General features: G+C 37.3%; 2 protein-coding genes across 2 annotated transcripts in view; one reads left to right on the top strand and one right to left on the bottom strand.

The window, feature by feature from the left end:
• Positions 1 to 13,243, top strand: part of LOC117293375 (calcium uptake protein 3, mitochondrial-like) — a 64,382-nt gene that overhangs the window by 14,375 nt on the left and 36,764 nt on the right. Inside the window, exons 7-9 of the mRNA XM_033775674.1 lie at positions 2,570 to 2,655; positions 4,319 to 4,358; positions 7,340 to 7,477. Coding sequence (XP_033631565.1) covers positions 2,570 to 2,655; positions 4,319 to 4,358; positions 7,340 to 7,477 — 264 coding nt within the window. The remainder of the gene's footprint in view (positions 1 to 2,569; positions 2,656 to 4,318; positions 4,359 to 7,339; positions 7,478 to 13,243) is intronic.
• Positions 8,733 to 11,382, bottom strand: LOC117293373 (G-protein coupled receptor 3-like). The gene has a single exon (XM_033775672.1). The coding sequence runs from the start codon at positions 10,852 to 10,854 to the stop codon at positions 9,865 to 9,867; it is 990 nt and encodes a 329-aa protein (XP_033631563.1). The 5' UTR covers positions 10,855 to 11,382; the 3' UTR covers positions 8,733 to 9,864.

Below are 13,243 nucleotides of genomic sequence, written 5' to 3'. Positions count from 1 at the left end.
GCGACCTCAGAATTAGAATTTGAGGTCTCGAAATCAAGCAACTGAAAGCACACAACTTTGTGTGACTAAACAGTTATAGTATGATTTTCTCTTCATGATGAGTTGGTATTAGTACATGTAGTTTGTTCAGACAAAGCTTGATTTATAATATTTGTTTATGTAAATATCTTTCAAACGGTAAGTCAATAAAGGTTTCTTGTTTCCAGGTCAATCCACTTCCTCTACATGATTTCCTGTCAGTTCACAGAATGCTTTACATAAAAGCTACATCTAAAAGCGAAACAGTGAAATCTAAAGCCAAATCAAACCGTGTTCCCGATGGATTTGGGGGTTAGAGTACCACAACATTTCTGTAGAATGACAAAATTAAAACCAATGGCGACGCATTTTAAACTGACCTCCCTGTCAACTTACTGCGACTGTGATGTAAAACTAACTTACCCAAAAAAAAGACGCAGAAGACTTTTGCAAGCCACAGTAACTTATAAGGGCCGCTGAAAAGCTCTGCACTGTAAACCTACAGCAACCATGCTGTTTAAAGTCACAGAAATAAGTTCCCTTTTTTAATTGTTTTTATTTTATTTGCCCTTGGTCTCTGTATGGTATCTAAAATGAGCACAAGTAAAAACCAGACAGGTTTGTTGATCTATTTACCAGAAGCGCAGATGTAGATGTCAGGCATTGTCATTTCATGTAAATCTGGTCAAGCTGATCCCAAATATATGGGTAGAGCAGAAGGGAAACACATCAAACTTTAGGGAACTCCACACTGGAATACGTGTATGAGCAACAATGGATTTAGTATATGTTAGTTTTGTATTGGGCTTTATATTTTGTTTGTTTACTCCCGCACCGATGTATTCGGCGTTTTATGGCACTGAAACCAAATCATCATCATGAAGGCAAACAAATGATACTATAACTGATATGTTCAATAGATATTAAATCAGGGATAATAATATTACTTGGTTTTATCCATACACAGATGTGTGCAAAACACTATACACTATATACTCAGTACTTTCCATTAAGTTCTGTTGAAAAAAATCAAGCACATCACTCAGGTGGGATGATCCAACCCACGGTCTTTGCATTGATAGAGCAGATGTATTACCACTAAAACCACTAAGCTTGCCTGGGGTGGATTTCACAAAGGTAGTCCTTACTTAGGATTAGCCCTAGGCAATGCGAAGAGATAGGACCAGTCCTAAGTTAGGACCAGTAACTCATCCTAACTTAGGACTGGTCCTATCTCAGCATTGCCTAGGACTAGTCATAAGTTAGGACTACCTTTGTGAAATCCACCCCTGGTGACATAAATAGAATCAATTACTCTCGCACTTATCTTTTCCCTATTAAAAAGTTTGATTCAAAAATGTAAAATTGAAAAGGAATATTCATTTTTATTTATTTATATATATACATACGTGTTATTGCTGATTATTCCAAAGGTTTAGTGCTGTATACAGTGGTTATATCTTGATTCAAAAGAAGAAAAGCTAACCTTTGCCAACATTACAATTATACATTGCCTACGATATCGTCACCAGTGCCACAAACTAGCACACAACTTTTTCTGGGGTTCAGTCCTTACATTCATGAAGTTTCAACTCTTCAGGAGTTTTACTTTTTTAATTACTATGATAAGGCATTGGAAGTTTGCACTGAAACAGAAAATTGTCATTGCCACGAACTAACACAAAGGTAAAATGTACAATTGCAACGAACTAGCAACAACCTTGTGTGTAACGTGTGCATTGTTCTACATTTTCATGGACCGACAAACATACATTGGATGGAATGTCATTGGAAAATGGAAAATGTCTATTTGCATTAATTTTCAACGCACGAACTTGCACATTTGCTTTTTATTTTAAGACAAAAAGCAGTAAAAACAATGTCTATATATAGAGTTCAATGTATCAAGTCTCCACTGTGAGAACACTAAAATACCTTGAAATATTGTTGGAAAACTTGATTTTAAAAAGCATTAAACTTTAAACACCGCTTTCTCCAATTGCCAATTTTTACTGTTATCTACATGTGTGCTAGCTCGCAGTGTCAGTGACGATATGTAGCCTTTGTCAACATTAATGTCATACACAGTGTCTAGATTTATGTAGCAGAAACATAGGCTTATATTTTTATAGATTGACAAATCCATTTCTCACTTTGCACATCTTTTTTTCTCTGTGGAGGTTTTTTCATCAGTTTTAAGGCTGATCCACTCTTGCATGATTTATCTTTGCCTGGAAGATTGTGTTATTATGTGATTTTCTCTGCATGGTTTACTATCATTTCAAAATATATCACATGGTAAAAGGTATCAATTGCATTTTAAGTTGAGTGGGGACATTTTTTCTTCTTCAATATATTCGCCAAATAGTACAATGAAATAAGGTTTGTTCATTCTATTTATGCTTTACGTCCAAATTCAATCCCAACAAAATCATTTTTGAAACCAACTAATTTTAGTTTCATGGTTTTTGGTGTATGTGTAAAAGGAAATACTTTCTGTTTTGGTTATTAACTTGTCTACCTGCCATGCTTCACTTAAACCTTCAAACAGGAGCTACAGGTTCAGGAAACCACACTGTTGCGATACTTCTTTGGCGCAAAGGGCACAGAAACTCTCAATTATACCTGCTTCTGCACGTGAGTATAGGCCTTTCTGTTGTTGATAAACAAACCCCACTGGGTGACACGCTCTAAAATATACTCCCAAGGGGGCTTAGATGGTTTAAGGAGTCAATTAAGGCCCAGTGACCAAAGGTACGAATGTTGGAAGGGCTGTGAGACGCCCTTCGGGTGGGAAAAATGCTTTATAAGTACTGGTTACTCTTGTACTATTATTATTATTAAATACTCCTGGTTCAGAATAGATGTTTATCATGGTGCAGCCATCTTGAATTTCTCCCATTGATATCAATGTTACCAAACAGAGGCTGGAAGAACAACAAAAATCTGGTTCCTATTGCAAGATGATTATTAGCATGCATTTTTGGTTGACACACTCTAAAAACTCTAGGGTCAGAATTGACCCAGATTTTTATTAAGTCCCATCGTGACCTATTTTCGGGTCAAAATGACCCAGAGAAACTGCCAAAAATTTGGTTTTCCTTATTAATAATAATAATAACAAATTCTTATGAAGTGTATTTCCCAATAAATGCCTCAATGCGCTTGACATTAGTGCCCTGGTCATTAGGCCAACAACATTCCTATAATCTATCTCAGGTCCCTGGGGAGTATACAACCATGGGCAACCGAAGCACTCCAAAGGCTTTTTAGATTCTATGTCAGTTTGAACCATATTGGGTTTTTTTTTTTTTTTTTTTTTGCCAGTTTCCGGGTAAACTTGACCCGGAAATAAGTGATGTCTGGGTTTTTAGTGTGCATAATGGCCGATTGTTAGTGAAACATTCAATGGTGTGAACAGATCAATTTCAAAATTGTCTTCAATCTTTCAATTAAATAAAACATCTCCCTTGATTCGTTGCTTCCAACACTTTTTTTGAATAGTTGTGTGACATCTGTTTTTGTTTTGCAATTATGGCTTTTCATAGTTTTTTCCAACCTTGGTTGGCAAGAACTTGGGTTGTGATGTTGCAAGGTCTATAAATCACAAACACAGGTTGTCACAATGTTGAGGTTTATGTGTTGGGGTCAGTAGCACCAGTCTGATCAAAACTACCCTAGTCTGGTGTTCTTTGACTTTTTTCAAAGTAATTTTTTAATCTTCTCAAAGTATATTTTCACAATGTCTTTTTCATTATAGCCCTTTTACGTCTTAAAGGCACTATTGTAATTACTCAAAATAAATTTTGGCACGACAACTTACTTGGTAACGAGCAATGGAGAGCTGTTGATAGTATAAAACATTGTGAGAAGTTGTTCCCTCGTAGGGAACGTAGTTTTTGAGAAGGAAGTCATTTCTCACTTAAGTATTTAATTGAATACGAGACCTCGGCTGAGATCTTGAAATCAAGCATCTGAAAGCACACAACTTGTGCAACAAGGGTGTCTTATCTTCCAGTATTCTCTCGCAACTCCGTCAACCAATTGAGCTCAAATTTTGACAGGTTTGTTATTTTATGCATGTTAAAAATTGCAATCACCATTTGAAATGTAATTTTGACAGGTCAGTTTTATTGTATGTATTTATGTAGGATTTAAACAATCAAACGGTGCTTTTAAAGTCAGTTTTTAAATCTTCACAAACTATATTTTCCTCAATCTCTTTTTAGTTTAATGACCTTTTTTATGTCCTAACAACACAACATTTATGTTTCCATTTTTTGTTTGTTCATCCCAACAGGTTCATGGATAATTTACAGGCGGAGGTTCTGGAGCTTGAAATATCCTTTTAGTAATTTGTGTCATCAGTTCTCATTAGAAGAGAACTTTCACCAAGTCTTAGGATGGTAAGAATATTGAACTATTATAGGATTTGAGACATTGCATGTTGAGGTATCAATATATATTTGGTTTGCGTGTATCTACTTGCCAGGTAGAGTTTGTTCGTAGAGAACTGTCTTGCTTTATTCTACTACTGCGGAGTAGATGTTCAAGGGTTCAGGAGACTTGTCAGTTCTGAAAAGAACTACGGGCAGATAGTATAGACGCTGTGACCTCTGACGTCACTCAAAACATAACATGATTCACACGCATACCGCCGGGCAACACATTTGTGTTTTGGCAGCCAGCTAGAAAGTTTATGCAATCTTACCATGACTACGTGTCTTTTTGCCAAGCGAAACATGACGTATACAGTGTTTTGTCAACAGAGTGCGGTTTGAATGTAAACATAGGTCACATCATCTACAGAAAACAGGCTGGGACTATCTACTTAAGCTTACAGGATCGTGATTAACTGTACTACCACGGAGTCAGTTCTTTTATAACTATTCTAGTGACTATTATTTTCCCCAAAATTATTCAGAGGAACTAACATTGGTAAGACTACCGGTAATTTATTACAACTGTTTTTGAACTGTTGGACTTGACAAATATTGGAAAGAAGATTTCTTACATTTCGAGTTATGTAGTTTTATATCAGTGCGACATGGCCTTCAATTGGTTTAGGCGTTTCTAGAGTAATCTCCTTTCTTGAACATTGTCTTGGGTGCTCATTTATATCAGGCACCTTCCAGCGATTTAACCTGAAGAATAAATGTTATGAAAGGTTTCTCCTTGACTGTGCTTTGAGAGTCAATAGAATTACAGTGGGATTGCTTTTTGTCATTGAGCAAATCTTGTTGATCAAACTGTACGTGAAACAAGCGAAACCTTAAGTGTGCTTCAAATTACCGCACAAGAGCCCTTGTTGATTATTCAAGACAATCTCATTTAGGCCTCGGATAACTAAGTGCCTTTAACTGCATAATGTAATACAGTAGGCATCCAATTACGATAAAGGCAGAACGCATTATCTCAAAAGCCTGTAGTCGGGTTGGCTTAGTGGTATCGTTCCTCGCCTTCCACCTCTAGGACACTGGTTTGAATCACGCCGGGGCACTATGTGGATTGGGTTTTCAGTCCCTACTTTGTGGGTTTTCTCTTGAATATTCCTCCTACATCTTAAACTGAGACTTCCTTACTTGTTTTCTCTCCACTTGGTTCTTGGCTTGTAAAGGGATTTAATTCTGAGAGTCCTTGGCTTCACAACCAGTATAATTGAAGGGAAACAAAATGAAATGGAGGCGTATACCTTTCTAACAAACCTCTCATCTTCCAATATAAAACTAATTGTGTAAACAAAACAATGAGTCTTGTTATAGCCGGTGTTGTTCCATCCCTTTTATAGTAGAGTATATTCATATAGGTGTTGTACAATACAAATGTCTGTTAATATTCAAGTTCATTTTGCTTGAGGGGAATTTGAACCAGGAGAAAGCCCTACAGAGTTTGGAAACCAAATTGTCTGGGTTTGAAGTGTCGCGATCTGGGACATGTTAGGGTGAGCGTTTCCTGTCATAATGACTCAATGTGCATACAGGGACTCTATGCCTTGAGGATGCCAATAAGAGGCTTGTTTACCATCGATTACATTACCAAAAGGCCACCAAATGATTGCCTGAAAGCGTGCCGGGTGGCAAGATGGTGTGATACTGTCCTCATTAATCATGTTTTTAGCCAAAGGGGCCTACTAATGTACAGTATTTCTTTGGTAAAATCATATACTTGTCTACAATCTCTTCCGTCTTTGCTCGTTATATGTTCCTTGCTCGTTAAAGGCAGTGGACACTATTGGTAATTACTTAAAATAATTATTAGCATAAAACCTTACTTGGTAACGAGTAATGGGGAGAGGTTGATAGTATAAAACGTTGTGAGAAACGGCTCCCTCTATAGTGGAGAAGTTTTCGAGAAAGAAGTGATTTTCCACGAATTTGATTTTGAAACCTCAGATTTAGAACTTGAGGTCTCGAAATCAACAATCTTAACTTCATGTGACAAAGGTTTTTTTTTTTTTTTTTTTATTATTATTTTGCAAGTTCGACGACCGATTGAGCTCAAATTTATACAGGTTTGTTATTTATGCATATGTTGAGAAACACCAACTGTGAAGGCTAGTCTTTGACAACTACCCCCCCCCCCCCCCCAAAAAAAAAGTGTGAAAATTTCATTTCAAAAGGTGGTTGAATTTTTGAGATATTCCCAAAAATCTGGAGCGATTATGTGCATGCAGGAAGAATAATTTGTAATTGGAATTAACAATCTGAAAAGCGTTTACTGTTTAGGGCTTCTGAGATTCAAATTTTGGTGGATATAAAAACTGATTTACTTTTCCATAGCCACATTACGTCAAAGTGAAATGATTCATAAAATGCACGATACTATCCAAAGCTGCTGTACTTTTGACCAAATAAGTTTTTATTGCCATTTATTTTAATTAATATATGTACCTTCCCTTTTAAAGACACTGGACACTATTGGTAATATTGTCAAAGTCCAGTCTTCTCACTTGGTGTATCCCAACATATGCATAAAATAACAAGTCTGTGGAAATTTGAACTCAATTGGTCATTGAAGTTGCAAGAGAATTATGAAAGAAAAATCACCCTTGTTGCACACATTTGTGTGCTGAAGTCTTTTTTAATAATTTAGTGGGAAATTACCTCTTAAACAATGTGGCAGCTCTTAACTGCTCGTGACCATTACCAAGGAAGCTTTTATGCTAACAACTATTTAGTACAAGAGATGTTATTTATTGAGTAAGTGTCAATAGTGTAAAGTGCCTTTAAGTCACCTGCATTGGAATCAGTTTAATAGGTTTTTGGATGTGTTTTTGTATTTCAATATTTTTGATGTAATTTTTCCTTAACTTCCTGTGTACTTCTATGAGTTCTCTAAGGGTATGCCGACAATCTCAGAGTCTGAGTTTGCTCACATTCTACTGAGATACACCAACATGGAGGAGTACAAGATGCAGGAGTTCATTCACAGAGTTCAAGAACGGATGCCTGAAGAAAAGGTAGGATACAACTTGTTGTTCTAAGTTACAAGGGTGCGATTTCTCAGTTGTAACCATAGAAATAGAACCCAGAGAACGCTGAGTGTCTCATTGTTCGTCCGATTTCGTTGTGATACCATTTTTATGGACGAGCATACGCCATTTTTGTTACGCGTGTGCATACGCCATTTTTGTTACGCGTGTATGGCGAAATATACACGCTATAAACGGTCTATGTGCGCTGACGTCTTGCCACTTGGCCATATACGTGTTTCACATGATGCTAATTTGGCCAATGACACGTGTCATGCGATGATCATTTTGCCATACATGCGGATCGCGTGGTATCGATACGCCGCGTTCACAGGTTTCTATTTCTATGTTTGTAACCAATGACTAATTTGCCATTGGTTAATCACTGGTCGTTGGCCGAAACAACTATTGGTTGCAGTCGCAAAAACGCACCCAAGTGTTGGATGCATGTGACTGCATTGTCGTAAAATATAATCACGAGGTGTTATCTTGACTACTCCATTTCAGGAGGCGAAGCAAAGTGAAATGGAAAAGCTTTATATTATATGATTATATTCTGCGGCAGTGCATGAATGAAATGTATAATTATTTGTCTGAGAAATTACATGTATGTTGTTTTTACAATGCATTTTTGGACAAATGAACAGCGAATGATTAATTTTGGAAACAAACACTGCCAAGTGTCCATTATTTATCCCTTTAGGACTCTGATATTAAATTTTGGAGCGTTTGGCAGCTGTATGACAAATGAAAGATGACATGTGACGCGTGTTCCACCAGTCAAATGACAAGGATCTGTGTGCGCATTTAGTGTAAAAGACTATGAATCAAATATCATCAAGTTGGAAAGAACTTTATTAATTAAAAACACAAACCATTGACACTCTCAAAGTATGTACTCTCAAAGTATGGATTTAAACCATTGCTTTAATTATTGCCTCTTGCTTCCATATAGACTATGATCAAGTTTGTCACTGTTAAACCCATATTTCAAATATATTTAATAGTGATCATTTAAGTTTACTCCCATTTTGTTGCTGTTGCCAATCAATCCTTACAAATTATTCAAAATATACACAAATTTACTCGCATTCACAAATTACTCTTCAAACAAAATTGAAAAGCAGAAACTTCATAAATCTCAAAACATATCTATATGGGAAACTATAGCCGTCAAACTTTTGGTTGTCTTGTGTAGCAGAGTTCTTGTTTTTTTTGCGCCAGGAGTGTCATTATTGACAGACATGGCACACAAGAAATTTTCAACATTATTATTTACTGGGTTGCATATTAGGATTTTTTTTTTTTTACCTTTATTTTTGGACCCCTGAATGGTATCTGTAACTGTGATTAATGGCACATTCATAAATACCAAGACAATTTATCCATTCTGATTGGTGGAGAGGAGATCATGAGATTCTGTTTAACGTCTAGTTGAGACATAGGGTGAAAAGTGTTCAAATCTACGCGGGTGCTAAATCTATGTGTAAAGCAATCAGATACATACCAGAACTCAATGTATAATCAGTTAGTACCAACATGTTCACACACCCGATAGCGTCACATACTATTTGTAAATGTAGCTTAGGGATTAGACATGAATATTGTACATACACAAAACAGACAAGTTTGACAGAATTTCCCTACATTATTATGCTTTTTAACAAAAGGGCATTATTTTGGAAGGAGAATAAATTCTGGCAGGGTTATGGCTTTGCAATAATTATTACAAGGCCTCGAGCGTGCTGGTTATAAACAGCTCCAGCTGGTCTAAATTTGCGAAACCATCTGGGGTATTTATGAATATCTGTTTAAAACCTTGTCACCTAGTACAGTAGGGTAAAATGGACTGACAGAGCCACCAAATCTCCTCGATTCTGCAGACAGTTCCATGAAAGTAAACTAATTTAATGCTCTAATCTCCCTGATTGTGTAAACATTTTCCCTATTATGTTGCATCTGATGAAGTAGTTTTTGATACGTAGTTTAATGGGGTGTTTTATAAATGTAATTAGTTGGTCTTTAGTTTCTGCTACAACTGCTCCTTGATTTACCTATTATGTTGAGTGTAATTCAAAATATCTCTGTGGTTGCTGTACAAGTTCTTGATGATTGCATGTTTTATAAGCTCTGGGACTGTGGTCGAGTGTTCTCTTTATGTTTATGGCTTTGTCTTGTAACGATTGTCCAGTATTTCAGGCTGAATATTGTCTTTTCCATCATTGTCAGTGTCCCACGGAATTCCGCAGATTCAGTCCCCAAGTTGGGAATTGAACATGGGCTGGAGGAGGATGACTCAAAAGAGGGCGCTATCAGAAGAAGTTTGTGCACAGTTTTCAGTATGGGGGAAAGAATCTCTTGCCACACTGGCACCTTCAAAGTTCAGTTTCTTTATTCCGACAGCAGCCTTTGCAGTATTTAAAAATTCTTGTGAGGAGAGCATGTCCAGCTTCTTTGAATGCTTGGTTCCGTACATAGTACACGATAACGTTCAACCAGCTTACCGATGCAAGTGGTACCTGTGTAACAATAATAACAAGGGGCGGTGTGTCTTTTGTGTTGGTCAGTGCTATAATTACAGATGGCATCCATCCGATAACTAGAGTCATAGTTATAATGGTGACTGTTGTGAAAGATTTCCTGTTGGGAGTAGGCGTTGTTGGTTGTACTTGACCGTCCCTACTGCATGTACTGGGGCGATGGGTGACTATGTGGGCTGCATGTCTATTCGCGATGATCAAAATCCTGATGTACATGATGGTGATACAGATCATGATCCCTACACTCAGTAAAACCAGCGTGAAAGCCGCTTTAGTTTCATTGAATTCTCCGATGGTGCATATGAAGAAGATGTCACTATAGGTTGCCTCCATGTTCTTAGTCGTTAGTAACGACACGAGGGCATACATGTTGGCTGTGAACCAGACAGTGCATACTATTAACCTGGCTCTCTTTGGCGATAACCATACCTCATAATTCAAAGGATATACAATAGCAATGTATCTATCAATGGTAACCAGTAACACTGACAGCGCACTTGTGGGTAGCCCTTGTCTAATAACCCATGCCTCAATCAGGCAGAAAATTGGTCCGAGGGCATGATCAGGCCATGTTTGTCCAGCAGCGAAAACCGCGATGGTAGGCAAGTAAAAGAACACTCCTAAGAGTAGATCGGAAACGGTCATAGACTTTAGGAAGATCAATGTGGACTTATTGAACCCCTGCACATGCTGGAGTAGAACCAGGCAGACCGTGTTGAGGAATAGCGTTAGCACTGTAGTTATGGTCCATATACAAACGCAAACCACGCTGATAACTTCGTTGCTCGTGGAGTTGCTGGAAACGTTTCTGTCTTGCAGAATCATATTGCCTGTTTTTCAGATTTCAGAATCGGTTCCACCGATACTGTACTCGGATGGAACTTAACTTGAGGAAGTAAATCTGTAGCAGTTGTAAATCCTGAAGCAGTATCTGACAGTAGAGAGTAATCAGAAAGGACTTACTATGGTAGCATTGTGGCTGTCATTCACTTGATCCACTGGAGAGTTCACAGCATAGCTTCCAAATGTTAGACTGTGGTAATACAAGACAATAAATCCACAGGTTGAAATGAACTTGCACTCCATTCAACTCTGTTCCCTCTGCTGAGAAAGGAATGCTGCAAGGCCCTGTGTCTGCCAAAAGTAATTACACGCAGTACTGTATAGAGTTCTCGGAAAATTACCACACACCAAACCCAAATGATGAAACCATATGTTCAGATCGCCCAGTTCAAAAACAGAGCCTTGGAATGGGTAGAAGGAAAACTAATGCGTGGGACTTATTTTGTTGAAACAGCTTCAGGAAATGGTGTTTTTTGGTGTGTCATTGAAAGTTGGTTTGTGGTCGGCAGAGTTCAGGAAGTTGCAATCAGTGTTTTGGACTGGAGGATCGCTGCAAACTATAGTTCCTGAAAACTATTCTTATATTTACAAAGTGTAGCCTTGTTCTGGGTCTAACTTTAAATGATGACATATCAATACTTGGGAAAATGATTAAATCATTTTGCTACAACATGTACAATGTTATCAGGGACATTGACCCGGTACGGGCCCATTTTATGTACATTGACCTAATTTGTTATCTATTGCTGTGCGTCACTGGTGACCCAAAAGCACTGTGTGTACAAAAACCATGTTTTTAATTGTTTAAATGTCTACTAAATATTTGTTTTCAGAGAACTGACACATGTACTTGTGCGTGGAGCATGCACGGACTTTCGTACTCCCGTGACTCGCCCATAGTACATTTGAAATTGTCTTTAATTCAGTTTCACAAACAAACATTGGCCTTAATTTTACTCAATTGCTTATTGATTTAGGACATCCAACATTCAAAAACAGTTTGTACATAAGTTGAAATCATCAAGTGTCCACTGTAAGCTACGAAAACTAGTTGAGAACACTTTTGGAGGAGAGTTGCGTTTAGAAATATCATTCAACTTTAAACACCGGTGCTCTACGTGGTGTACAAAGTACAAAGCTTGTGACACAGGCATTGATGATGGATCCATTGAACTTCTCCACTGTGGGCAGTGCAATGGTGTGGGGGGGGGGGGGCTCCATACCTAAAGACCTTGTAGTTTTGTAATGAAATAAGTCACATCAAAACAAAGGCACAAAATGAACCATTTTCTTCAATTGAATTACTGTAATGAGTGAAGTATGGTGTAGTCTTTGACCATTTGAGTGAAACCAAAGTTCACTGAGTAATGGTTTGTGGGTCACACCATAGAGTTTCTCTATGGTCACACTTACAGCTCCATGGTCACACCGTGGTAAGGAAACTTTCCTGATTTAGAAACCATTATTGGATCTTTTGAGGTCGTGGTCTATTTAAGATGTAATTACCTTCCCTTGTGGGTTCTACTCCCCCACACCACACCTCTTTACAAACAGTTTACACTATGTCAGATTGTTTGGCAATAGGTGTACTTAATAACTGCACCATGTCATGGTGTCCTGTGCCCTGGAGAAGGGCGTAAGGCTCTCCGCCCTTATGATGGGCACACAAAGCACTTTTTTGCCCAGTAAAAAAACATCTCCTGACCAAAAAAATAGTGGCATATACAGTTAGTAGAAATAGAATTACCCCAATGTGATTTTCCCCATTCCAAATGCAGAATTTAAGCTTCCTATGATGACTCATGAATGGCCCAAAAAAACAGTCAAACTTTCACCCTCTTGCAAACCAATTTTTGCACATTGATTATTATTATTAGTATTTTTATTATTATTTTATTTGCCATAACAGTACAAAACAAAATACATTGACAACATTATACCCCAAGATGGGCAAGGGACAACAAAAGCAAATACATACTATGATCCGTAGATCTGTTGCCCCACATCTGGGGTACACAATAAAATTAATATAGATTTAACATAATATAGTACACAAAGCAATAATAAAAGCAGAAAATTAAAAACCAATAGAAAATGATAAATATATATTAAGAATAAAAAATAAATTAATTTAAGAATAAATAAATAAGTAAAAATAACAGAAGAGGTAAGGATAAATAATAAAGGTAAATAAATAAATAAATAAAACCTTAACTTGTAGATAAATTAAAACGACTTAAAATATTGCACAAGTCATTGGGCTAAAGCTACTATTCAGTAGATTCATGAGGTTGACAGACAGAAAATCTAAGTGATTTGAGAAAGCTTTGGAAGGGCAAGAGTCGTAGTGAATTACGAATGTTTTCTGGCA

The sequence above is a fragment of the Asterias rubens genome, chromosome 8 (genome assembly GCF_902459465.1).
Source record: "Asterias rubens chromosome 8, eAstRub1.3, whole genome shotgun sequence".
Classification (NCBI taxonomy): Eukaryota; Metazoa; Echinodermata; class Asteroidea; order Forcipulatida; family Asteriidae; genus Asterias; species Asterias rubens.
The sequence above is the reverse complement of the archived record's forward strand: the minus strand, read 5'-3'. Positions and strand labels throughout refer to the sequence as shown.

Coding starts and splice junctions, on each gene's coding strand:
- LOC117293373 (XM_033775672.1), bottom strand. CDS start 10,854: ATGATTCTGCAAGACAGAAACGTTTCCAGCAACTCCACGAGCAACGAA.